The sequence below is a fragment of the Rhyacophila brunnea genome, unplaced genomic scaffold, assembly GCF_057557595.1.
Source record: "Rhyacophila brunnea isolate RB1 unplaced genomic scaffold, BYU_Rbru_1.0 scaffold_15, whole genome shotgun sequence".
Lineage (NCBI taxonomy): Eukaryota > Metazoa > Arthropoda > Insecta > Trichoptera > Rhyacophilidae > Rhyacophila > Rhyacophila brunnea.
The window spans coordinates 17,691,302-17,718,334 of record NW_028232806.1 but is presented as its reverse complement, the minus strand read 5'-3'; the positions used below and the strand labels follow the sequence as shown (position 1 = coordinate 17,718,334).

The 27,033-nt window shown below is 34.5% G+C and overlaps 1 protein-coding gene across 3 annotated transcripts; it reads left to right on the top strand.

Annotated features, from left to right (window-relative positions):
* Window positions 1-1,219: 1,219 nt before the first annotated feature.
* Window positions 1,220-20,244, top strand: LOC147074973 (uncharacterized). Of its 3 annotated transcripts, none has more exons than XM_085942694.1 (7): window positions 1,220-1,275; window positions 8,495-8,992; window positions 11,169-11,272; window positions 11,619-11,776; window positions 14,685-14,759; window positions 15,423-15,538; window positions 15,792-20,244. In XM_085942694.1, exons 1-7 carry the CDS (start codon window positions 1,273-1,275, stop codon window positions 17,592-17,594), a joined length of 2,757 nt encoding a protein of 918 aa, XP_085798820.1. In that variant the 5' UTR covers window positions 1,220-1,272; the 3' UTR covers window positions 17,595-20,244. The 3 variants fall into 3 exon arrangements, with proteins under 3 accessions (XP_085798820.1, XP_085798821.1, XP_085798822.1); XM_085942695.1 differs by having other exon boundaries at window positions 1,220-1,456; XM_085942696.1 differs by lacking the exon at window positions 1,220-1,275 and adding an exon at window positions 1,339-1,627.
* Window positions 20,245-27,033: the final 6,789 nt, after the last annotated feature.

Here is a 27,033-nt window from a genome sequence, read left to right as displayed (position 1 = left end):
AGCCGACCATGAAAATTTGGGAACCTGTGGCCCGCGGCGAAATATTTTTCCTAATAAAAACGAGCCGACTATGAAAAATTGGGAAAATTTTCATTTTCAACAGATGACAACGCGTACTATATTTTATCTCCAAATACTATAATTTTGGAGGCTCTGTACCATAATTCCACTTTCAAAATATGGCAACGAGGTTGCCAGCAACTTAACTTGTTGCCAGTGTGGACCCGGCATTAGATGCACAAAACTTAAATAATATATATTATAAATAAAAATTTAAAATTATAAATATTTATGATTTATGTCTTCGACAGCCCTGATGAAATATGAGTCGGATCGCGAATGTACAAAACTCTGTGATTACTGTGAGTAAAATAAAGTTTATTTTGATGCACGCATTTATGAATAAGTAGGTAGTAATCGAAAGTTTGGAAAATCGGAATTATTATGTAGGTAGGATACGCTAAAATAAAATTAGATACATTGTACCTATCTACCTAGGTAGGTAACTAATCCTCTAATTTTTCATTTTATGGCTCCGATCCATTGGCGAGCAATAGTTACTTGGGTACCTACCACTATATACTAATGGGTAGGTACCATTGGTAACCACTGAATGTTTTCGGCGTGTGTCGATTTCTTCTGCGTTACCTCGGGTCACCTATAAATACATTCCGGATGGTATCTGTAAAATAGTGTATAATAAAGAAATACTGATGAGAGGGTTTATTGAACTTCAAACATTAGTAAATTTACTCCTGCTATGCTCTTCCGAAAGAAAAATAATATTGTACAATAATATAGCTCTGCTTTTGGACTTTACCTATAATTTATTTATAAGTACTTAACATTATTGAAATTAATGAATTGTAATAACAAGTGAATTGCCATCGATGTTCCATACATTACCTACGTCGTCCATATAGCTAAAACTATGAATAATATTATTAACAGACTGAAGATTTGTTCATTTTACACAAGATAATAATATCAACCATTGATTTTGATTTTGATTTTTGCTAGGATGTTAACTTTGTCAACATGCCAGTATCCGCCATGGTGTTACATGGTATTAGATTTAAAAAAATAAGACTATACAATTTGAATTTTGGACGTTTTTCATGGAAAGTGTACCTAAATAATTATGAATCATTTTTCATAATAATGTTTTCGAACTTGCACAATGCCAATGCACATTTCGATTGCATTTTTTGCGAATTGCAACACAGAAATAAATAAATGGCGCTTGGCAGTTGTTGTGTTGTGTGCTGAAAAATGGTAAATATATTATGATAAACGCCGACAAACGAAAGACTGTGTCAATATTTGCGACGCTGACTCAGGATAAAAAGCAAACTGCGCTCGTGTTGATAGCTATTTACCTGTCTGTTTATTTTTCGGCGTTTTCCATCGATTCTTCCTAGCAGCCGTTGGGGAATGAATTAGAATACAATGAATGGTGAATCGAACGTGTTAATTCTTTGAATCAGAAAATATAGCCTTTCAAAATATACGTTGAATTTGACGTATGTCTTATTTTTTGTGTTATTATCTGCCAAAACGGTATTGTTACAGAAAAAAATTCGCATATTTCTCGTAGAGTAAATCACCACAGATTATAAGTACCAAGGTGAAGATGGACAGTGCTTTCCTTATTCTGTGATTTATTTTTTGTGATGGCATCAATTTGATTACGTTTTATGTACAATAACAACGATATATTCACGTAAAACAGCCGGTTTTACATTAACTGCGTATGCAGCCATACATAGATTCATTATCGGCATGTCTACTCTGTTATTATTATTAAAAAATTAAATTCGTGAATATTCTATCATTTTTTGCGATATTGCTTTAATTAAAAAAAAAATAGTTTTAAGAGGGAGTCTATGTGCTGTCAAATTAAATATTTTTTGGAAATTTTCATGACTCATGCAGATGTTACTCATGCCCAATCCTAACTTGGAAACTAATTTGCATGAGAGTGGTTTAAGTTTCCTATAAATGAAATCATAATATCAAAATTATATAATAAAATTATTATAAAACAAAAATGTTAATTTATGAAATTACACTGATGTCATAATATTTCTGATTTGGAAATATTAATCGTGTTACATTTTTCATAAATGTGAATAAATTTGAGGTAGTAAATTAATAATAAATGAAGGGTGGCAGAAATAATGAGAAATGCGTTTCCTTCTGGGTGAGGATGTAACACGGTTTAATTCTCGAGTGTGAAACAAAATGGGATACTTAATCTTAAACACCAGTTATGTCTGTATCGTAATATAGACGAACTCAGTTATTACGATCTCGGACGTATCGAGATCTGGGATGTAATCAGGAAACATTCGTTGACATTTTGGTTTATGATTTTCTCCATACATTTATTCACTGTTATAACGAGCAACTTATTGGATATACCGAACTAAAATATTGTTAATGTGTCGATTGTTTAAAAATATTTCGACATTAAGTAACAAAATTCGATCGAACAGGATGCCGCCGAGGACGGATTACGTTTATGACACTAGTTAAGTGTCTTAAGTACCTACCTAATTGTTGTTTTCACCGACAATGAAAAAGTATGCACGCACATGGTTGAAAAATCCAAGGTTTGTGAAGTACGTAGGTACCTAACAGCGTCCATTACAATAAACAACTTCTTTTGTAGATTATGAAGGCCATGCTCGTTTCGGGGATTTTTACGATGGTTTTCAGATTGTTAATTTCGACAATTTTTGTTATTTGACCGCTCATTTAAAAGTACCTATTCTCTAATATAACGAGTACTTACCGCTTATAACGAGCAAATTCAGTCAGTCCCATCTTCCTGGTAATAACCAAGTTCGACTGTATATGCATTAAAGTTTGTATTATTAATATTTGAGAACTTTCAGGTAGGCTTTGTATTTTTTGGGTATTATGGACTGACTATCATAGCACCGTAGTACGCATAGTACTCGTGTATAGTGTGTATTTTAAATTATCACGATAATAACCGTTTACACGTAAAAGTGCTGACTGTCTCTCAAATGTCAATTTTCCAGCGTAAGCAAGAAGCTATGTTATCATCGTATGGTGCTATTTAACAGATTCAGACTGAGTGGGATAGGTTCGTACAAATTCGTAGATAATCGGTAGACATCAAAATATTCTGTGAGGTGTAGTTCGTATTTCTTCCGGCAGATTCGTCACTAGCGTTCTACTGCACAACCATGCCAGTACCAATTATTGTGTAAAAATCCAGAAGCTTCCGAACTCTTTTAAACCTTGCATGCAATTTTGCAACCTGCATGATAATACGTGTTTAAGTCTTAACATTATAAAATACATGTCTCGATTGAGAATCAATTAAATGAGATTATAATAATTCTAGCAAATTGACTTTTTCCACCATTGGCTTATATATTATAGAATATATGTCGTCGGTGTTTTGTAAAAAGGGCGAATCAACCATTTTGGCGAAATCGAGATTTTAATGAAAATACAATATGTACCCCACTAGCTTTGTTGTGTAAAAACGGCGAATTTTTATCTCCATAGGAAAGTACTTAAAAACGATAATCGACTAAAACTAAATTAATTAAAATTACGAAATAAAAAGCAAATGTGACATATTAGGCCTTTTAAAATATTATATAATAGTACCTATTATAATGACAGTATTTTTTCTAAGCTTTATTATAAACTTGTTAGATATTTATAATCACCTACAGGTAAAAAACAAATAAATGTCAAAAGTTAAAAATCCTCCTCCTGTAAAGTAGCATTTTGGTTAATTCGCCCTTTTTACAAAACACCGACAATGTGATATTGATAATATAGATTATAGAATCTTTAAAAAACAATGTAAAATTTTCCATACATTGCACAAATAATAGGTAAGTACATAAAATTTTTATATTGTAGATACTTTATCGATTATTCGTGAGGATGTACCTGCATCTATAGCATATAAAAACTGCACGTCGCTGCGTTAAATCTATTTCTTACCTATAAGGTACCAAAAAACTTCCAAGTTGTATTTTTTGTGAATTTTTGGAAATTGCCACAGAACACGCAACACCTGTTCAAAAATCTCTGATTTTTTAACCTAATTTACCTTTTTCGGCAATGTTTTCATTTATTATTGATAGGCTTACCATAATTATGAAACTCGAAACCGGGACAGAAACGGGATATATGGTAAAGAAATAAATTTAACCACCAAAAATTGTTTTATTATTAATAGTATGTACAAAAGAAGAATGCAGAAGGTCTGCTGCAGCATACATTTAAATTATTTTATTTATTTATACCAGTCGTACTTCTTGCTGGAATGAATTTTTTTCGCACCCTTCCCCGCCGTCTCATCACATATACGCTACTACGGTCAACCATGACAATTTATTATTGACAATCATTCATATTCGGAACAGCCGGGACAAAATGCCAAACCGGTCGGGACGTATGGTAAGCCTAATTATTGATATATTAGGGATACGTTAAGGTCATCGTCAGGCTGCAGCATTAACTTGCGAGTTCTGATTGTAGTGCTAGTTTTACTTATACTTTGAATGCAGTGCGGTAACCTGTTTGCAATAAATGAAGATTTTCGAGTGCTTATTTTGTTTGTACTGATTATCATTTCTTTTCCAATATGAAATATTCATTTCTTACAAATTCATTCATCCAAAATATAAGCAATATCTGGCACTATGATCGAAATTCACAATATTGTGCCGCGGTTTGACTATACCTTCGAATACATCCTCGCATACAAAATCTTAATATTAAGGCTCTCCTCCCACGGCGCAACTGAAATCTGACGAAACTGGTTGGAGATGGAACTCATAAACTGACACATTTGTGATGCTTCACGCACGGCGCTACTGAAACCCACTTGAAATAATAATCACATCTCAAACTGTCAAACTGGACCATCAGCTATTTTGTACAAAAACTGACAACTCGCACGCTGCTGCGTTTACTCGAATACAATTAGGTTATTTCAATTTTGCTTATCTTGTACTTTTGATGTCTTGGGTTGTTATGGTTTTTATAGCATGACGCTTGTTACGCAGTGCTACCAATTCTAGTAAGATAATATGATTTTTCACCGAATCTACTGACATTGGTACCACTGTTTTACGGTGACTGGAAACTTAAAAGACCGCCCGACTAGCATGTCGCGTCTCTTCGCAACCGTTTTGAAACTGAAAGATTCTAGTCTCGCTGTCAGCGAGCCGCCATTGAAATACATTAGCTAGATACTGGTTGGAATTTTAGTTTCAGTACCGTCGGATTTCAGTTGCTCCGTGGGAGGAGGGCCTTAAGCGAACATGCTTTGCAGAATATGTCAAAGACATCTGATGAAACTTTCCAACATAACTCTTATTGTAATGTAGTTATAGTAAATTTTAACTAAATATCATACGAAGGTATTTTCATATAAAAATATTTGACTGTCAATAGACAGTGTTAACAGAATTTGATAACAATGATATTACATGAATACGGATTTGGAATAATGACCTTTATTTGCAATGCAGGTAGAGTTAATTTTTCAACCACTTTTATCTGTATTTATTTGAATATACATAATTTGAAAACATCTCATGCATATACACACTTTTGTAGAAAAAAATATGACACCCAACGGGACTTGAACCTGTATCTGCTGGATTCGTGCCAGTATGCTTTTTCCGATTAAGCTACGGACGTTTTAGTTAATTATGACGATTTAACTAGTAGTTGTTACATGAAATGCTTATCAAATTGCGTTATAATTTGTTTTTGAAAGAACAGTAAGTACTACAGAAAAACTCCGGCAAACTAAGTTCTATGAGAAGACTAGTTCACTAGGAACATTTTATTTTCACATGTTTCACCCAGTTATATACCAATGGCATTATCCGATCCTATCGGGACCAGTGGCGGCCGGTGACAAGAATATGAGGGAGTGCAAAAAAGACTCATCTATTTATGCAAGAAGTCTATCCTCCGATCCTTGGATTTTGAAAACACGTCGATAACACGAATATTAAAATGTTTTTCGATATCAATAATTGTTTTTCTATACTTAACACCGCAAGAGTATTTAACCTGTCTTGAGTCATGGTATTTCTCAAAAAGTCAGACTCAGACACAGAAAAAAAAATACGGTATTAAGTACGGTTACATTTGCACATTAAATTTCCGATTAACAACTTTGGTTTTTACTGTAAGGATGACCTGCCACTTTAATATCAAGCCGTTTGGAAAAATCGTGACGATTTTCTTTAATATATGCGACTGAATATAGGGCACTCATTTCTAGATTGTAAATGACCGGGTTACAACAACGTTGAATTAAAATGGAACTAAACTAACTGACACAAGTATTGACATGACGTTCGTTATTATAATAAACTAGCTCACAAACTATTACTCGGTACGTGGCCCAAGCGGTTATGTTAGAATATTATTATATTGGCCAGTGCTTCCAGTCCAAACATCAAGTTAATTTTTGTATCATATACTGAAGAACAAACATCCTCCTAAGAAGTAGCTATACATTAACATCGTTTCAAACAAAGACTCGTGTAGTCTTATAGAACTTTGTTGGTTTCGATTCTACTAGCTTCATTTTTTCTTCGTTTTTTGTTGGTGTGTTATGAAATTCACGGAATACTCTGAATTTTGCCCCTCGGCGCGTCATCGATGGAGTTATGTTTGTATTGGTAGGCGGTAGCATTAGCACGTCTTTTGCAACACGCGCGGAATTTAAAATAAGTGATTTCATATAAGTTTTCGATATTGCAGTTTTCTTGATTACATGGGGGTTTTATATTATATATTCTTATTTAATCTATGACGGGAGTGCAGCGCACACTTTGCTCCTTTACCAGAGCCGTCCCTGATCGGGACACAATTTTAGAATGGACTCCGTAACACGCTCGAAACGCCAAGATAGGATGAAGAAGATACTACATATAGTAATAACCAATCATCGTTACAAAATTGTTATGATACTGCCACTCTGTCAATGACCATTCGGTCCATATAATTATATAATTATATATATTAATATATATATATGGTAATTTATCAAAACAAGTTTTAACCATAATTTCTGAACACAACAGTATTATGTTGGTAAGATCGATAGTAAAATGTCATGTAGGTGTTTTAGAAACTTGTGCAATACATAAACAAATGTTAAATATAAGTATCATTCATTCACATTCAAAAGACGGAATATATTGGTTACGATTGAATTAGATTTGCGTGATAATAGGATCGCTAAACATAAAATGTTTTTATTCAAATAACTACATACGTTGGTTCAATGGAAACTTCATTTTAATCGGATAGCCGTTAATATTTGATTTCAGTGAATATTATAAATTTTGATTGTGTTATGTTGTAAAATTTTGTGTTTATTTTGTTATCTAAATTTAAAACTATTTTGTTTCGGCCGTTTTGATAAAAAATATTGAAGAAAACCTCCTTCTATTGAGATTGAGCCTAAATTTATGAAAGTAAGTTCAGTTGAAAATGTCCCTCAGAGGCGGAGGAAACCGGTCCTAGTTTATTGATTAAAAGTGGAATAAGTACTACAAAAAAGTTGCATTTTATTAAATTAAAACAATAATATGAAAGTAAAGTTGAAAAAGGCTTACTGAGGTTAATAATAAAATTAGATACAAAACATTTTGCATTGCAGATTCATTTGTAGCATGCTTTACACTTAGTGTACTGAGATTTATTTACCAAAATCCTTAAAGAAGATATAAAAACTCCTCGTATCAGTGTTGCAAGCCTATAAAAAGTTTTTTTTTTCATAGTGAACTATCATTATTTAGATGAACCATCATATAAGATTACAATTAATTTTTTTGAGTTAATAACCAAATCAAAATGTCAAATATGGCTGTCTTTTTTTAAATTTACAATCAATGCTGCTAACGTAGTGAATATAATTTTTATATAGTTACCGATTCAAACATATTAAAATTTTATTGTTCTGAAACTGTTGTCATAATAACTCCTAGTTACAGTTTAGAGTGGGAATATACGAGCAACATCATGTTGCTGCTGCCGGCAGTCGCAACTCGAAAATCCCCAATTTTTCATACAAAACTCATACTGGACGCACACTCAGCAACACACTGCTGCCGACCCCGGCAGCTGCTGTCGACGCGCTGCCCAGAACCGCTGAGTTGCCATAGTCAATTTGCTGCCGCGTCAAACATACACTGGCAGCGCTGCCTACCCGTTATAGCAACAGCCCCTCCCACCTCTCTCTCCGCCTAGTCCTGCGCACCGTCATTCCAATCCGATACACAACCGCTGACACATTTGCTGCCAATCATAGCAACATGAGCTGCCGCATTGTTGCGTTGGTCGGCAGCTCGTTTGCTGCCAGCAGCAGCAACATGATGTTGCCCTTGCCCGTATATTCCTGCTCTTAATCTGTTTATTTTGGATTTTTTAAAATTTCAATAACCTGTATTATTTTTCTGTTCAGGCTACGCCGGTGAGCAGAGGCCGCGGTTACAGCGGGCGAAACAAAGACATCCACAGGCCGGGTAATACGGCCAACGAAAATTTACCCCCCAATCTTCAAAAGAACGCCCTACCACAACCCTCCATACAGATACAGCCAACGCAGAATCCTCAAAATAACATACCTTCGACGCACAATGTCAATGCCAGACTGACGCGGCACTCCCAGAGTCCCGCACTTCACCCCGGTACGAATTCGGTCATGCCGAAAAGTCAGCCCCACAACGCGGGTGATGTCTCAGGAAAAGCTCCCAAGAGCGATGCCCCTAATTCAGGGGCCGACACTAATTATAATCAGCACGACGTGTACGTGCTGAACAGCAAGGAGGGGCTGCCGCAGCAGGGGAACGAGTTCATCGCTCCGGAGACTCATAATTTCAGTGGCATGCTAAGCACCTCCGATGAGAATAGCCAGTCTGTTTTATACATAGACGAACGATACACATATCTTATACAACAAGTGAGTTATATTGTATAATTATTTATTCTACCGAATCCGTGAACTTGCCTCTTAATATTCTTTGCTTCATCACTGAGGATGGTGATGAGTGAATTTAAAGGCATTACCAAATATTTCCTTCCATCTGGAGAGATCTGGAGAAATGTATCTTGTCGTTTCCGTTATTGTCGATTTAGTCGAATTCTTGCATAATACTTGAATAAATACGATTAAACTCTATATTTACGATTCATCTCTTACTGAATGTTTTAACATTAACCTGTTCTATTTTCACCCATCATAACTAAATCCAACCCTACGATAGTGGCGAAGAGTGGAGGTAGGCTGTTAAGATCCGACGTAAATAATGCACATTAAACTCTGTCAGTCAAACTTTTGTTTTCATTGAACTAAGACTATATATGAATATACAGTGTTTGTTAGTTTTTAAAATTCAATTAAACCCTGCCTAATTTGAACCATAGTAGATAATAGTAAAAAAATATTCATTTGTAAAACGCCACACATAATTTTAGATATTTTATCGATAGAAAAATAATTTTTGTCGATTATGGTGTGGGTAGGGGGGTTCAATGCATTTTAAAAAACTAATCAACATCGTTTGTAATATGTACTCTTAACCCATTGGACACAATCTGCTGTTACAGGGTGCAGGACATGGTCAAAATTAAACATTTTTAATCATAATTTGAATTTTTTTTAAGTTGAAATTACTAAATAATAGATGTAGCTAATATTTTATTGTATTAGTTATATAGAGTCCGATGTATTTTTTTAAGAATTATTTGATTTATAAAATCTATTTTTATTTAAATTTGTCAAAATAATGACCAGTTTGGTAGGTATGAGGTATTTGAGTGAGTAAAAAACATATAATGACCCTCCATTTTCAAAATATCTTGAAAAGTACTATATTTGCTCCAGTTTTAGTATATCTTTATTTTATCATTTACTTCTATCATAGACTTTTTACCTTTGTCATTTTGTATAAAAAAGGGGCCAAAAAGCACAAAAACCTATATTTGATAAGTTTTCTTGATTGCAACGATTCACAAAATTAACATAAAATGTAAGTAAACAATAGCTAAATTCAAAACCTATAAATATTTAAAGTAAATTTGAATTAAATGAATAATAAATGAGTTATATTGATTTTAGTAATCAGTGTGTCTTTTTAAGCGATCCTGAAAAATTCACCTGTCTCCAATGGGTTAATTCAATGAAAATAAATAAGTATGACTGAAAAGTGTGCATTATTTTTGTCGGATCGCCCAGAGCATACCTAAACTATTATGGTTTGGTTTGGTGCGGTACAGTTTCTAGAACGAGACAGGTGACCAGCGAACAGTAATCGTGTAAAAAAATGTACCAAACTTAAAAAACAATATGTCATATTATTATAATATTCATCAAAATAAATAATACTTTAAAACACCACTGTGGAGGCCAGTATGCCCCACTTACGGACAAAAATGGTGATTTTCCTTTTTCATAGGTTACCTATTTTCAAAATCGTAATTAGCATGAGAAGAAATTAATGAACACACCTGAAGAACTGGGTAGAAAAAGTGCGACAAACTAACTGACACATTGTATGTTTACATATTGACCATTTGCAGTACCGGTAGTCGTGAGATCAGAATGATTCTTGGCGACAGTAATGAAGGAATCATGAATTCTAAAAACATTCACACCAAAATGCCCATCTTTTCTATGGTTCCTCAATTCTTAAATCAATCATTATTCTACAATTATGCCTACTTAACTCTTTGGAATGGACATTGTGGTTGGAAAACTGTAACTAAACATCCAAAGCGTTTATAGATCGAAAAATATAGTTTTCTTCAATAAATAAACCACTCATTGTGAAATCATCATTTTTAATAGAATCCGGTTGTAATGTACATTTCTTTGATGATTGATATATCCGCAAATAAAATGAATCTTATTCTAATATCTAAATACACGATTGTTTCTCTCCAATATATAATATATTCCATGATTCCATTTTGTATAACACTTCTGGAGGTGTAGAAAGAAATATGAACATTGTTCAGTGGGCACAGGATTATCGATATCAAATAATAATATATCCGAATTGTATCCGATGGACTGAATTTTCTGTAGAAATATGCTATAAAATGATTCATTTTGAATGCGTTTTTTAATGTTGCAGGTGAGCCTGTTGTCGATGCAAGACGACGGCATCTTGACCAATCAGAAACTGCGACATATCGAAAGCATACTCATAATAGCGTGCACTCAAACACATATGTTGCGGTAATAACTTTTTTTGTATACTTCTCCATATTTCAAAGTAGCATTCATTACTGCAACAGCATTGGGTGTTCAAGCAGTAATGAATTTTTGTGTCGACTCCGAAGACATAGAAGATAATCTTCTTTGTAGATGCGGTTTAAATAAAAGGAATAAGAGATTACTAAGACTGATGATAAAAATAGTTGAAAGTCATTTTACATTGTACATTTATTTGTAACAAATTTCATACTTTTATCGTCCGCATTTAAAAAACACCTCAACCATTTTGACAAAATTTTAGATGAACAATCTTAAAAATTCGTATGCGTCTTTGGTTAACTTATCTTTATCATTCGGTCTTTTGCAGGAGCGCTTTAGACGCCATAGCGTCGGCGGCCATCCTGGACCCGGGGATGACGTGTCGGGTGTCTCTGATGGCTTGCTCCGTTTGGTTTGGTCGTTCTAAAATCCTCAACCAACGTCTCTACAGACTTTTCATCGAAGCTCTTACAGACAAGATTGATGGTAAGAATAATCATGTTGCATGCCTAAATAAATATCTGTATGCTAATCTGCTCAGTGATGGCCCAAAGTCAATCTATTTAGAACTTATGCCTACAACGCAGTCACCGATTGTATTATAATTATACTATTAATACCATAATTTATTATAGAATTTGTACTGTAAGTTTTGTACTTATACTATAGTATAGGATGTGTTCAGTGTAGAATTTGTACTACATAATATAATATTTACTATAAGTGTAGTAGTTGTACGATAGGTATAGTATTTGTACTATGAGTATAGTTTTTGTACTATTAGAGCCATTCTACACGACAAGGTAAAACACTGCGGTTCACCCGCTACCGACCGCGCCATCCAACATTGGTTTATAATAAATTAGCCTGTTTACACGAACGTTTTGCTGCATTAGGAGGCGTTCGGAAAGCAAGCGGCGGTCGGAACACCTTGGGAGGCAATTGCTAGCGGGTATCTCACTCCACCGGCTGTGTCATGCAATATGTCGTGCATGTTTAATCACAGTGTTTGTGTTCTGTGCTCAGATTCGCCACATTTTGACACGGTTACATAGTTAACAAATTTTAGAGAGTCAGTAGCCGCTAACCCGTAGTGTTTTACCTGCTCGTGTAGAATCAATCACCCATAGTATAATATTGAATTTGTACCATAATATGTACAGTATTATTAGAATAGTATAATGAAGTATAGAAGATGTAATTTTGCATTCAATTATGGTTGACATCCAACAAATCCATCTGCTCAGTGTACACCAGTGCTTCTCGAACTTTTTCATACCACGGCCCCCTAATCAGAAAAAATAAATCTAAGGCTCCCTCCCCTCCCCAAAAATTTTAGTCTTTAGTGACCAACGGTACTTTATTTAACATTAATTATTATTATACGTACATTTTTAATAAAAATAATAGAACATTTCATTTACTTGCTTGTAAAGCAAAAATTAAAAAGAAAAATTATCAAATTTATTATGGCTACAGCCTACAAAAACAATTTAATGAGAGTGGGGTGATTACATATTTTTACATAATAAATCAATAACCTGTACAATGTTTGAAATGCTAATTCTCAGAGTCTGTTCCAAAGTCTCCGTTGAAAGACATGACCTGTGCTTATTTTTATTAGGTACCAGTAATGATGAAAATGGTCTTTCGCACAGGTAGGTATGTTGTCGCAAAAGGAATTATGATTAACAATGCTGCTTTTGCAATTGACGGATATTCTTGCTATCACCTTATCCAAAATTCTGCAAGACTTCTTTCATTGAATTCGACTTCAAGGGTATTATCTGATCTAATTAATATCAACCAATTCTTCTTGAGCTGCCCACGTGATATGATCATATTTTAAGGATTTAGCAAATGGTTTTCTTATGCAATTGTATGGTATTCATTTAAGTTTGGAAAATATATGTTGAAAAATCGTTGTGATTCGACAATGTGATCAAGTATAACACTTTTAATTGAAGTCGAAAGTGATATTTCAATGGTGGTAAGACACTCTCATTCAAGCATGAAAACATTTCAGTGCATCTTTGATTAATACCTTTTTACCACGAAGAAAGTTCTTTTAGATAGCTTTAAGTTTGATATTCAGAATTAAAATGTTGATATCTTTTCCCTGAAGAGAGAGATTCAATTCATTTACTAATCCGCCAAATATGATGCAAAACACATCCATTTTTCATCACTAAAGTGGGAAGAAAGATCTGATTTTTTGTCATGAAGAAAGAGGCGAAGTTCATTTCTAAGTTCTACAATAATTATCCATATCTGTTAAAGTATTGTGATCGTTTAAAAATTCGACCTTGATATTTTGACTGATTTGTATCAGGTATCGTCCAGTGATCACGTTATGGTTTTTGTTTTTTAAATTACTGAAATATTTCGCGGTTCCCTTGGAAGAGCTCCACGGCCCCCCAGTTTGAGAAGTACTGATGTACACTACTAAGGCCTTCCGTTCACAGAGATACTCACAGAAGACGTAACCGGTTGGTCATTGAAGGCACAAACCGGTCAGTGACTGACTGACTATCCTGGGGCGCGTGTATTGATAAATGGCAGATGTGTTGCAAACTGTTTTGAAACTAGTCACATTGTGAACAGACATCTTCTTTAAGTATCTCCTTGGGCGGATGGCCTAAATGTTTTATCTTGATCCATATTGTAGGTAATTAAAATAATCTTGACTTCAATGTGGGTTCTATCATTATAAATGTCTAAATCGTCCCCCATCAAAAATCCTGTAAACGACAGAATTTAGGAAGAAAATATTGTATTAAACTTGAAATCATGTTTGTCTCTTTGAAACGAGATGATTGCAGAATACTAGTGTTAAATCAGTAGGTATATCTTTGTCCAACACAACAAATAATTCTACGAATTTTGGCATAACGGGGAAAATACTGGCCCGCGTGCCTTGAAGACGGAAAGATAATATTCAGTCGTCTTCGAACCCCATAATCGCCACCTCGGCCTAGGTGCTTCTCAATTGAGACATACCACCTTTTGTGCCAAGTGTGCGTAAGTGCCAATATTTTAATAATAATTCGTAACCTAAATGAAAAGTCCTTAATGTTAGTGCGTCAAGAAAATAAATAGTATTTCATCTCTAACGACAAAGTGTCTGTGACATCTTGACAATTAATAATCTCTCACCTACGCTTTAGTTATTCCATAAACGTCTCTGTTCTATATTATCTTGTGTGAAAAGGAAAAATATACCTAATATTAAATTTCCCCGAGGTTTTAATTAAAGTCAAAACTAACCCACTGACTTTTCAATGTCACTACATTATGCAGTGTTTTAATCTGCCACTGCTGGCTGCCTTTCAATTTAGTGAATGTATATAAAATGAAATCGATATTGAACACAGGTTTCATTTCATATTTTCAGGTTTGGAAGTGTCCTTAGACGGCGCTGATCAATATCTGGTGAATGCAGCATCTCTCCTCACAGATATTTACACAGGTATGTATGCAATTATTGTTATTATATTTTGTTGTTTGTTCTAATTTATAATGACTTATTTCAACGTGTCCGTTACTTGATGTAATTTTCTGGTGTCTTCTATTTCTGAACAGCGTAGTTGGTCAAGTCGAAACATGTGGTCTATTTTTTTCATTACCTAAAGTAGTATAAAGTGTGAGACCCTTCCAAACAAAAATATTCAAAATAAATTCAGTATGTCACAAACCGCACGAGTTAGTTCAAAAACTCATAAAAAGTTTCGATGTAAAACAGTGAAGACTTCGAGACGTTTTTTCCTCTTTATCCTGTGACCCCCTTGCGTCTGTTGACCGACCATCAGCATCAAGGGGGGAGTCAATTACCTCGCCTTTTCATGCGTCACAACACCATCAACCACTCTGTTGACCACCCATGGTCAATGACATATGCATCAACCTTGCCACACATGTCTAGAAGTGTCGACAGAAATATTACGATGTTATGTAATAAGTATAATTTCTATGTATCATATATATTATGTATTTGCTTGTGTCAAAAGGAAACCTCACAGTGGGAATTAAAATAATCTTCTATCCTCTGTTCAGCTTTTGGATACGTCTGTTAGTTCTGTTGATCTTCATAAGCTATGTTCTATTATGATACAAATATTTTTTTTTCTTTCAGAATCTAAAATCCTAGTTCCGGAAGAATTGACTGCGCTAGCTCGGCTTATTGTTCAGGTGTTGGTCGAGCTACTGGAGTGTAACACTCTCCTCGCCCTGAGGACTTTGAATGTTCAGGTAATCCCTCTTGGATTTAATAAAAACGGATTACAGAGCCAATTTGATCTCATGCATGCTATCTAGATTCTTGAACTATATTGGGCTTCTTTTTGTACGCGGGTCTCATTCAATAATGGCTACTTCTGTCAACCGTTTTCATGATAACATCTTTAGGGTATATACCCTAGTTTTGTTTTATTGAATTAGATCCCACTGCTAGCATTCTTTTTTAAAATGAATTTGTAATGTAATTGGTATTTGTATGTTTCAGTTGATGCAGCATGGCCGAAAATTATACACATCCGTCCCGGACAGGCTCGACGACATTTCCCTGTCCGCCCGCAAGCTTCTCATACTCCGTCAGGCCCCGCCCGTCGCTTGCCGCCCCTGGATCACCCTTCTGTCCGATCAATGCCTCTACAGATTCGAACCCCTGCCCAAATACCTCCAAGACTTCTACGCCAGGCATCTGGACGAGTCGCATTCCCAGGCCGATCACGAGCCAAAAGTTGTTGTCAAATCCAGTGACACTCACAAAATTGATAGCGATCCACGTTACAATAGACCGGAGCGTCGCAAAGACATCAAGCATAACGATGACCCTTCGAATAATCAGGACGCGAGATTTGCCAACAATAAACCGGAAGGTCACACTGCTAAGCCTAAGAAGAATGAAAAGAGAGAAAACCGCCGCAGCCTGAAGTCGGATTCCAGCGATCGCTGGTCCACTCACAGCAATGGTAATCAAGATCAGGACTACAAATACAAAGATGACGTTTTCGAAGATAAAAATGCTGACTCATTCGACAGCTCCGGCGTCTCCGACTCCAATCATTCGGATGCCGATTACGCCAATCAGCAGGCAGGCGACCGGAAACCGAGGCCTATATTAGGTGCCGGAGCCCGCGCCATCCATGATCTCGAAGGAAACAGATTTGATTTCAGTGAACCGCCCCCACCCATTGTTAGACAAGAGAGTTACAACAACGAAGAGCCTGTTGACATTCCCGTCTTCTGCGCCAGTGTCCCTCCGCCCAATTTTGTGCCTCGGAAGTATTCTTCTGCCGGTCAAGATACAACGGACTATTGGAATACGCCGCCTCCCCCTTTTCCCGTCGCCAACAGCGCAAACACCAGAAAGGACGCTGAACCGACAGTCAACCTTGCTCTGAATCGTCGGCTTGATTTAAATTCTTGGAGGCAAATCAACAATGGTAATTCGGATAAATTAAATTACGATGATACCGATTATTCCAGTCGAACTGTCAATGAGAGTTCCGCGCCAGAGATGCCAGAGTACGATGAGCAAGACGGTGTCGATGCCGCCGGACTGCAGTGGAGAAAGAATGCCGAACAGAGGGCTGCTGTCAATAATGATGAAAGTCGACCTGCACTCTCTTGGGGAAATAGGAAAAATGCAGTCGAAGGAGGGGACGAAAACTGGGATGACACACAGGATTCTTTTAATAGCAAACTCCAGATCAATTCGGGCGCCTGGCAGTGGGGTAAAAAGAAAGCCGAATCCGTAGACACCGCCTTCAAGAATGACAGTTCAATCGGTGAGGCGAAGGAGCAGCCTGGGAACGGGGGCGCCAAAGCGTGGGGAAGGAGAGACCCCAGGACTAATGTCAAAGCCGGAAGCGTGGACGGCGTTCGGGCCAGCGAGAGGCGTGACTCTAATTGGGATAGAAAAGAAGTCACTGAGGAGACCGAGTCGAACTGGAGAAAACGCGGTGATAAAGATACATACGACAGTAGAAAGACTCAGGGAAACTGGGGGAATAATCCCAACACTACCAGAAAACAGTCGGAGATTAAAACTACCGAATGGACCAACAGAAATCTCGATAACCCTGAGAAAGAGAAACGCAACAGTGACATCGGAGGCAGCACCGGCAACGTGAACAGCGTTTCCGACGGCGGCGATCCGGAGTTCTCGGAAGATAAGAGAAACCGGCGAGACTCCAAAGGGAGCGGAGGCAATGGGAGACCCAAGCGGGATCCCATGGAAGTGTCGCGCAAAGCCAGTTATTGGACTCACGACGACCGCTGCGACAAAGACTATAATGAGTAGATTCTGCATCGATTGTGCGGGTATTAACTAAATCTAAATACATGATGTTAACTGTGTTCATTTCTATTGTAATATTACATACATGAACGGTTGCTTTTATTGTCTCTCAGGATTATATTGTTTCTAATCGATAATATCGTAGTCTAGATTTTTACCTGATCATATACAAAAAATTAATGAGTTAACGTGAAAGGGAGAATATTTTACAAAAATAGTCGATGAACTTCAAATACGGTTTGCCCCTTCTTATTTGGTGCAATATGTATGAATCTGTTGAATTTATTTTAATTGTAATGACTAATTTTATTGATAGGGTCTGGTAAAATATTATGTAGATGTGAAAATTATGTCAAAATACCATTCATTAACAAAATGTATGATTTTTCACATTATTTTACTGAAAATAATAGACCCTTAATGATTGCTGCAGATTTATCCTCAAATTTATCTTAATTTTATTCAATCTAGCTGGCTTTGGTTCTCAACAAAGAATTTTGAATTTTACAGTAGGTAAAATCAAACACAGTTTTATAGGTGTGAGCTGAAGTTACATTGTGAATGGCGGTTGTAAAAATGGTTTCTATTGTTTCTGAGCATTTTTGGTTACATTTCAGCAAGGCCTGAAGAGTGATATACCATGACATAAAATTGCAACTAAATTATCCATAAGCATAGTGAACTTTCATATATCGTTCTTATACAGTTTTACGAGTAAAATAATGCTCCTCATAATATATTACACAAATTAATTCACTAAGTACCATACAAAGTTAGTCTCTATTGTAAAGAAAATCTGAATTATCATACTTGTATATTTATATGAAACGGGTTTTGACTCTAGTATTTTTTACATGTTGCTAGCTGTCGAATAGTCATACACATTTGGTGAAAATATCCCGATACTTGGAAATGAATTTCCTAAATTAGGCATGTACATAGTGCTAATACCCAGCAATAACATACCAAAAATCAACACTTCCATGCTGTGCCTCTGCCGCCATCTTGGAAAATGGCGGATAATTTTAAATTTTTCAACCACCTCATTAACATTTGAAAACATTGAAAAATATTTGAAATATAGTTTGAAGTGATGATTGTGTCAATACATTTTTTTACGTAATGTAAAGATGGCGTTCATAGTACAGCATATAAGTGTTAATTTTTGGTATGTTATCGTGTACTGGGTTTGCCAATATATCATGGCTGCGGACATCCTAGTGGTGATTTGTGGAATAAGGATCCCACAAAGGTTTATTTATACCTCCCACTAAAGTCTCGTTAAATCGCAGCCAAGATTCATATGATGGTTTTAGAATACCACTATGCATGTGCAACACCCCCTAAAGGGAAACTATTTCGAGGTAGACTTATTTTCCCTAATAACACGGGGCTATTTCTACAGTTACGGCAATTTATATTCTGTCATCTAAATACCTACCATTAAGCTTTGAAGTTTCAATATTAATTGCTTCGAAGACCGATTTGTATATGCCGTGCTCACAAAATCTGCATTGAATGATTTTGAATCAAATTAGTATGTATATAATCGATAAGCTACTTTGAAATAATGTCGCATACCTAATATTTATCGAAAATCAATATCGGTGTTTCAGCAGAACATCGTCCAGTGTAGACTTTGACGAAACAATGAGACAATGTGTGTGTCTAATCGTCTCGAGTTTTATTTATATTAAATTAATTCACTTAGATGTAGGGAATAATTTTTCAAAATGAATCATGTTTGAAACACTAGTAACATTTTACTAATTTTAACGTATTATAAATGATAACTATTAATATAACTGTCATTTTTAAGATACTTATGTTCAATCTTAACGAAAATGTATAATTTAAAAAGTATATGTATGTATAAGGATATTGTAAAGCAAGTGCATATTACATAGTTAATTTTAATTTTAAACCTATTGATTTTAACTCCAATGTCTTGATCGTACCGTATAAATCGAATAATTGATGATACCAGGGACCTATATATTGTAAGGAAATTCGTACCCTGTTTTTGTCAATATTGATGATAATTATGCTGTACATACCTACTCCGATGAAACCTGGTTATATTCAATATGAATAGTTTTATAATAATTACATAATATGTACATTACCATTAACAAATTGCCCTATGCATGCCATTCTTATCTATGCATCCATATTTTTACAAACCTCCATACTGTATTGCCTAATGTATTTGGAATTTTCCCCTAATTCATTGCCCTGTGCAGAGTTATATTTTTGTGTCATGTAGCTAATTTTCGGTTGCATGACACAAAACACATAACGAGGTTTGAATTAAATATGTACGAACAAAAATTAAGTAAACATAGTTTTGAGTACCAATTATTTATGAAAACACGAAAGAAGCATAATATTAAAAATATAAACTATTGAAACCGTTTCAATAAGAGAAGCTACATTTTCAGTCACTAGGGTAATTAACATGATTGTTATTTGCTATTTCCTTTAACACTGGTGTAGATACTTAAGCTTGTAAATTTAAATATCTTATGTATTGTATCGATTGTAAGATGTATATTTTTTTTTCCTATTTTGGTGTCTTTGAGTTTGGAGTGCGTCTTATAACCGACCGATTGCATCTTACAATCAATCGCTGTCGAAAACAATATTTTATAGGAAATTCAACAAAAAAGGAAAAAAGATCAACAACTCTGAATTGAAATGTGATTTAAAAAAATCCTTAACTGAATCTGATGGGGTTGCAGATTTTAATGGTGATATTACAGATGAAAATACATAAGGCTAAGCGCGCAAGAACAATTAATTAAGCATTCAATCAACAATCGGTAGTTACCAACAACTACAATTGCCATTGGCATTGGCATTGTATGGAGGAGCGCGCACGAACGATCGCAAAGAAAACGGCCGATTCTAAAATCTGTGTCATGTCACAGATTTATGGCCGATAGCCCCCAGCCGAGTGCGTTATATCATTGTTTTCAGATGATCGACCGCGCATTTCCGATGGTTCAATCGGCAGAGTGTTAGACCTATTAATTAATCGTTCATGGTCTTAGCCTTCGCCTTAGTAATAATATATTGTTTTTATTTCTAATAAGGTTTTTATGATATATTTTAATGGCATTTAAAGATAAGGGTGCGTCTTATAATTATAATCAATACAAAATGATAAATAATTTATTTTACTTTTAAAATAAATCAGTGTGTTGTTTACGAATATCGTACGCTGCCGTTCGACACCCATGAAAATTTATGCTCATTTTAATATATTATTATATAATAAACACATACAAAACTTTCAACGCCTGCCATTGTTTGTCATTTTAATGAATAGTATGATACTTGTATGTACTATTTTTTGTATATTTTGAACTCGTGTACAATTTAAAGTTCAGTGTATCTTTTTTTAATTAAATTTATCACCTATATCACCTAAAATTATTTAATACATGTTTCACTCGCATACATAAGTAAACTTTATCAAGTGTCATTCACTCTACCTATTTGATCGTGTTAGGATATTTATTCAAATTTTAAAAACTTATCAGAAGAATGTAGAATGTAAATGAAAATCTTAGGCAGAGAAGAGAGCCCGCAGAAGGCGTCGTGGCGTGGTGAGGGCTTGGATTTTGCACACGGCATGAGACCGCCTATTGCACTATGCAGTTTTAGCATCAGAGGAGTTCTCTAGAAATTTTGCTTTTAGTTATCTTGAAAAGTAGATCAACGGCATATATTTTTTTAACATTGCTATCTGGAAGTTGACTATGTATAATTGATTTGTGAAGATTACGAATAAGTATGACTGACAGTTTAGTTTGCACTATTTATGTCAGATCTATACTGTCTACCTACCTTTCACCTGTGGTCTGCTGTATAAAGTTACATTGTGTCTTATGCCCGCGTCGCCGTCTCGCCATGCTCAGCAGGCTCTTGCACAGTTTTGTAATTCATCCCGTCTTAGAAAAAACCCATATATGTATTAGTATTTTTGCATTGATTTTAATATGTTGATGCTGGTATTTTTTTGAGAACACGGCACTTTATTCTATAGCTTTATTTTATCTTTTCTTTGATTTATTGTTAAGTAATTAGCAATTAGTGTGAAACGGATCATACTACGTACATATTAAGTTATGTCATTACATTATCGGTCCATACTAATATAATGCCATTGTAAATAGTTACATTTTTTAGTTACATACATTACAAGGTCCCTTGCATAACATATTTAACACATAAGATAACAATGTCTACTTTTTGTATATATATATATAACCGCCCGCGTAAACGGAGTAATTTCCCATTTATCATTATCACGGTTACCGAATGGTACTACATATAGCTATGTTATAAATAAGTTTTTATTGCAGTTTAATGTTGCGGAGAAAAAAAGTTTTTTCTTTACCTTGTCTTACGTTGATGTTGTTTATTGAATTATGGGAGCTAGTCCAACAGGCGGCATTACGTGCCATGCGAAAATTTAGATTAATGATTAATGCGACATTTAGATCTGTATGAGATGATAACTGATCCTTTTATCCCATTAAGTCGTGAACGACAAGAAAATCTTGTTGAGCTATATTTGGAAATATAATTATGTCTTCAACATTGCATTGTCTGCACACGGCTTTATAATTTCTTATTAATGCCGATTGCAGTATGAGGGAAGGATGAAGGGTAAATTTTCATCTTTCATCTATGATTTACGTATGACAATTCATGTTGATTTTTTTTTGTTATTCTTGAATCGACATTTTAACACACAGTTTCATAGTTGCAATAATTATTGCAGAATCTTGATATTTTATCTGCGAAGAAGTATAAATGGGAATACATTACTATTAACTTTAAAGTGATAGGGAAAAATTCCACCTTTTTTAAAAATAAATCTCCATTGAACACGAAAAATAATAACTAATAATATATTATTATAATTGTTCTGATTTCGAGTTCATTGTGCCAATGCGTATTGGCAGAATTTACATAATTATTGCATGTATGTATTGTTATAAATATATTTAGTTTTACTATGGTTTTAACAATTTTTCCCAATGAGAATTTCTTCGTCCTAAAATAAAACGTCACAAAGAAATACCTTCACTAAGTCAACAAACAGAACGGTATTAATAATTTTGCTTGATGATATACTGAAGGAGACGAAACACATAATTGATTTAGTTATCCGTTTGCAAGACGTAAGATTGCACTGAAAACCAGCGTAGAAATAAATTTTAATTATCCTAAAAATGGTTTTTAATATTTTTAAAAATAGACATCCATCAATAATAATTATTGTTTTTTTTTTATAGTTGGTATTACTGTATTATGTCAAATCTAATTAAGATAGGAAACAATGTTACAATCCGTACAACGTCGTCTATCTCGTTTTAGTTTTTATAATTTAGATTTAATTTCATCTAGTACAAGAAAATGCTCCCAAAAAGGTTTGCTATATGTTTTAAAGTTTGTGATAAGTGTATTACATAATTATAATGGCTATTAATCTGTTTTACCTTGATGCATATTAAACGAAACTAACTTTCTGTTTTTAATACATTCGTAATTCTTTAGAATTAAATTTAGATGCGATATGAATAATGTTTGTATAAATCATGGAAATATATATCTATATATATATGTGTGTTTTTCAATCACCGTTGACGATTATTCGAACTTTAAAATTTTATTTAAATATGACTTACACTCGCAGTGATCTTATATCTGAAAAAAAAAAAAAAAACAGATATTCTTTATTGTGAGTGATTTGAAGTTACATGTAACATTGATGATATAAATAAACATTTATAGTCGTGTAAATATCATTTCAAAACAACCACAAATTTCAGTTTATTCCTGACCGTTCATTTTTGCAGATGTTTCTCTTTGAAATCAGCTATATTGTTATTTTATTTTAAACTTGCTACTGTTGTGTCATGTAAATTTCAATAGCATTCATGATGTCATTCATATGTCATCGGGCTCCACAGATATTCTTTCCTGTCGGCAGCCCGCTCTCTTCTTGACATTAAAAATTTTGCGGTCAATTTAAATGATGAAAAATTACGAGGCTTTCAACTATGCACGTCATCAATGTGTGGGTTATTATCATTATGTATATCGTTGTTGTGCCTTTAAAACCGCCCGGCTAAGCGGCAGAATATATTCAGAAATGGTTTTTAAAAATTATTTTTGGTCGTTTTGGTATAGTTTTGCAAAATAAAACAGCTGGTTTTGAAATCGCAACGATGATAATAATTATCTTTATTTTGTCGAATGAAATCTTTTGAAAATTGAAAATTATTTATTTGGTTGTGAAAACTGCTTCAATTTTCGTAGTTGGTGCAATGTTTTTATTGGTAATCATCCAGATTACTTGAGTTTACCCTTGGAACATTTCTCAAATTTAACTACTGGTTTTTAGCTTAATAGGTCTCTAAAGGCTTTACTATTTGTTAATTTAAAAATAAATACCATGTTTTCTATGCATACAGAATAATATGATGCATAATATATACAGTGAAACCCTGGTTTTACATTCTCGAAGGGACCGACAAAAATAAGGTTTATAAAGCGATAAAAATTAGGTTGAAGAATATTATGTCCCGCCCACCCAACGATGGCCGAGCGGCTTACGCACACGCCTTATAATGTCTTCGATGTGTTTGGAGTAAGAATATTGACCTAATGGGTTGTTGAGCAAGTGGCTAACATTCATTTCTCATAAAAACAAAAAAAAAAGAAATCTGTTTATTCAAATCTCCATTCTGTGGGGCAAATATATGATTTTATTAGGATCGGACATGGTCAAATAATAATATATAAAAAAAGTGTTCTTTCACCTTTTCGAGAATGTTCTTTTCTCTTGAACCTGGCAATGTTTGTTTTTGTTTGAACGGGTGTAAAGAAAAACAACATATGTATTTATGCAACCTTGTTGTGTGTAACCTTATTCTTGGGTACTGCAGACTTAACGTCTTTAAATAGAACACACACATGCGTCTGCAATCCATTTCATTGATGTCATGCATTCAATTGGATGTGTTTAAATAAATTGGATTTTTAAATTTAGTAGGTAATTTTAATTTAATTTTGAATATTTCAGACTTAAATTGTGGGAAATAAAAGTGTAAAACTGGGAATTTTATGTACTAAAATGAAAAAGAACTGCAGAAACTACACAATAATAATGGGAAAATGTTAATTCTGGGCATGTGAACTCGGAGTTTGACTGCAATAATATCGTACATAATATTATATCTGTTTTTTATTCAAAAACTAGTAAACAAATTGTATTACGTTTTTAATGGTGAATTGTTATACATCCTAGTCGTATTGTTACTTTTCAAATAAATGTGACTTTAAGGTGATGGTACACATGAGCATTAATGCGTAATTTTAATGTAACACCTATGAATTCTACGTCTCTAGATGAATAAAATTAACTGACAAATATCTATTTTACTCATGGTCATTCATTCACTAGTCTAGATGTTTGTCAGATTAATTATCATCTCTGTTTTTAATGCTATGGTTACATATTTTAGAAAAAAATATGCCAGCATGGAGATAGGCTGGGGTAGTTCAAATTCAATTAAATTTTAACATGGAACGATAATTTTATTCATGTTAATGGTCAGAAAACATTTTCATTTTTGCCATGTATTAAATTGGTATCTTGATTTTAAATTAGGTTTTAACTGTTGGTGATGCGATCATCAAAAAATATGTATTTATACTATTTTCATATTTACAGTACGAAAAGTGCTAATGGTGAATAGCGACATGTCTGTTTCAAGGAAAGAAGTTTGAGCGGCAAAATATTTAAAATGTATATTTTAGAACTAACGGTGGGGCGTGTCTATGATTAGACGGCCGGTTTTTTAAGGATGTTATCATCATGTGTACATTATTTTTATTAGTTTGTGGAATTTGTTGGAACACTTAGCTTAAAAAAAGAAGAAGGAAGCGGGTGTCATTTTCTGCATATTTATGTGTCATAACTTTGATTATAAAATATGAATATAATTGCAGGTGTACCCTGTATACATAATTGAAAATAACATGAAATAGTGAAAATTGTAACTTTAGTACCTATGTAATAATTTTAGATAATATTGATAAGGTTATAAATTAAAACAATTTTTAATAAAGTGGTCGTATTACAAAACTGTAATCAACGACATAAATTCTGATCTAAGAATTTTGTTTTATTTCCAACACTTCTTGAAAAGAACACAATGTGAGCGTCTCGAATAAAAAAAAAAACTAAATTATATACATATGACTATGTCTGTGATTAGGCCAGGTTTTAGGACGATCGGACTGATTGTGCCCAATCAGACCCCATGCCCTAGGGCATAAAGCCCACCAAAGCGGCGCTTGGTGCGCTCTCTACGAAGTAGGCCCCCTCCCACCCGCGCATTACCCTTCACCTATGTAATAAGGGGCTCAAGGAGCACAAAATAATTATTATTATCAGCGTCTCTCATAACAAAGCAATAAAAATATTATTAAATTTCTTGGGGCTTTTAATTAATATTCACGATGACATCATTCTACCAGCGAAATATTGGACACGCAATAACTAAACAAAGAGTTCACTGTTATTAAATAATGCCTTCTCGCCCGTCTATCGACGACGCTTCCAGGAGCGTGATTTTGTTTGCCGAGTTCAATGAATGGACTACGTTGTATTTTCGTTCGTTCGTGCCGCTGAGAAGCCACACAACAATGACTCATGGAGTGGGCGGACACAATGCGTCGTCAAATCCAGTGTGCGCTGGCATATTTGATTACGTTGTTATTTTCGATGATTCACATAGAATATGCGCGAGCGCCCCGCAAGCCCGCTTTAGTGGACTTTATGCCTAGGGCCTAGGCCTAGGTGACCTTAGCTGTCGCAAGAAAAAAAAATTATAATGACAAAAGAAAGGTCTATTTTTAAATTAGTCAAATACTTGGTAGTGAAACATTTTAAACGCAGAGTTCATTGGCATTGGAAGATGCACTACAAAAACTACTTGCTAGGTGAATAAAAGCGGCTATGTATTTAGCTGTCTTGCAATTCCATGTTAATTAATAATTATAGCTTATGAAGTGATCAGTTTTATTTTTATACAAACAATGAAGATTAGCGACAACCCAAGCCCCCCCCCCCCATCTACTTGTTCATATTTTGTACTCCAGCTAGGAATATGGGCTTTGCACACATTCTCCCATTATACCTCATTCTGTGATCACCAACGGATCCAGAAATTTGTCCTCTGGGCATTCATCCTGATATCTTGATTCATAAAAGGTCAATTTAATCAACTAGTACAATATTAATTGACGTTCATCCTTTATAATTAATAAATACTTAAATATATAGTTGACTCTCTTCAATTGTGAAATTGCCAATGTGCAGAGGTTTTTCTTGAACTCCATTCCAACAATGAAGCAT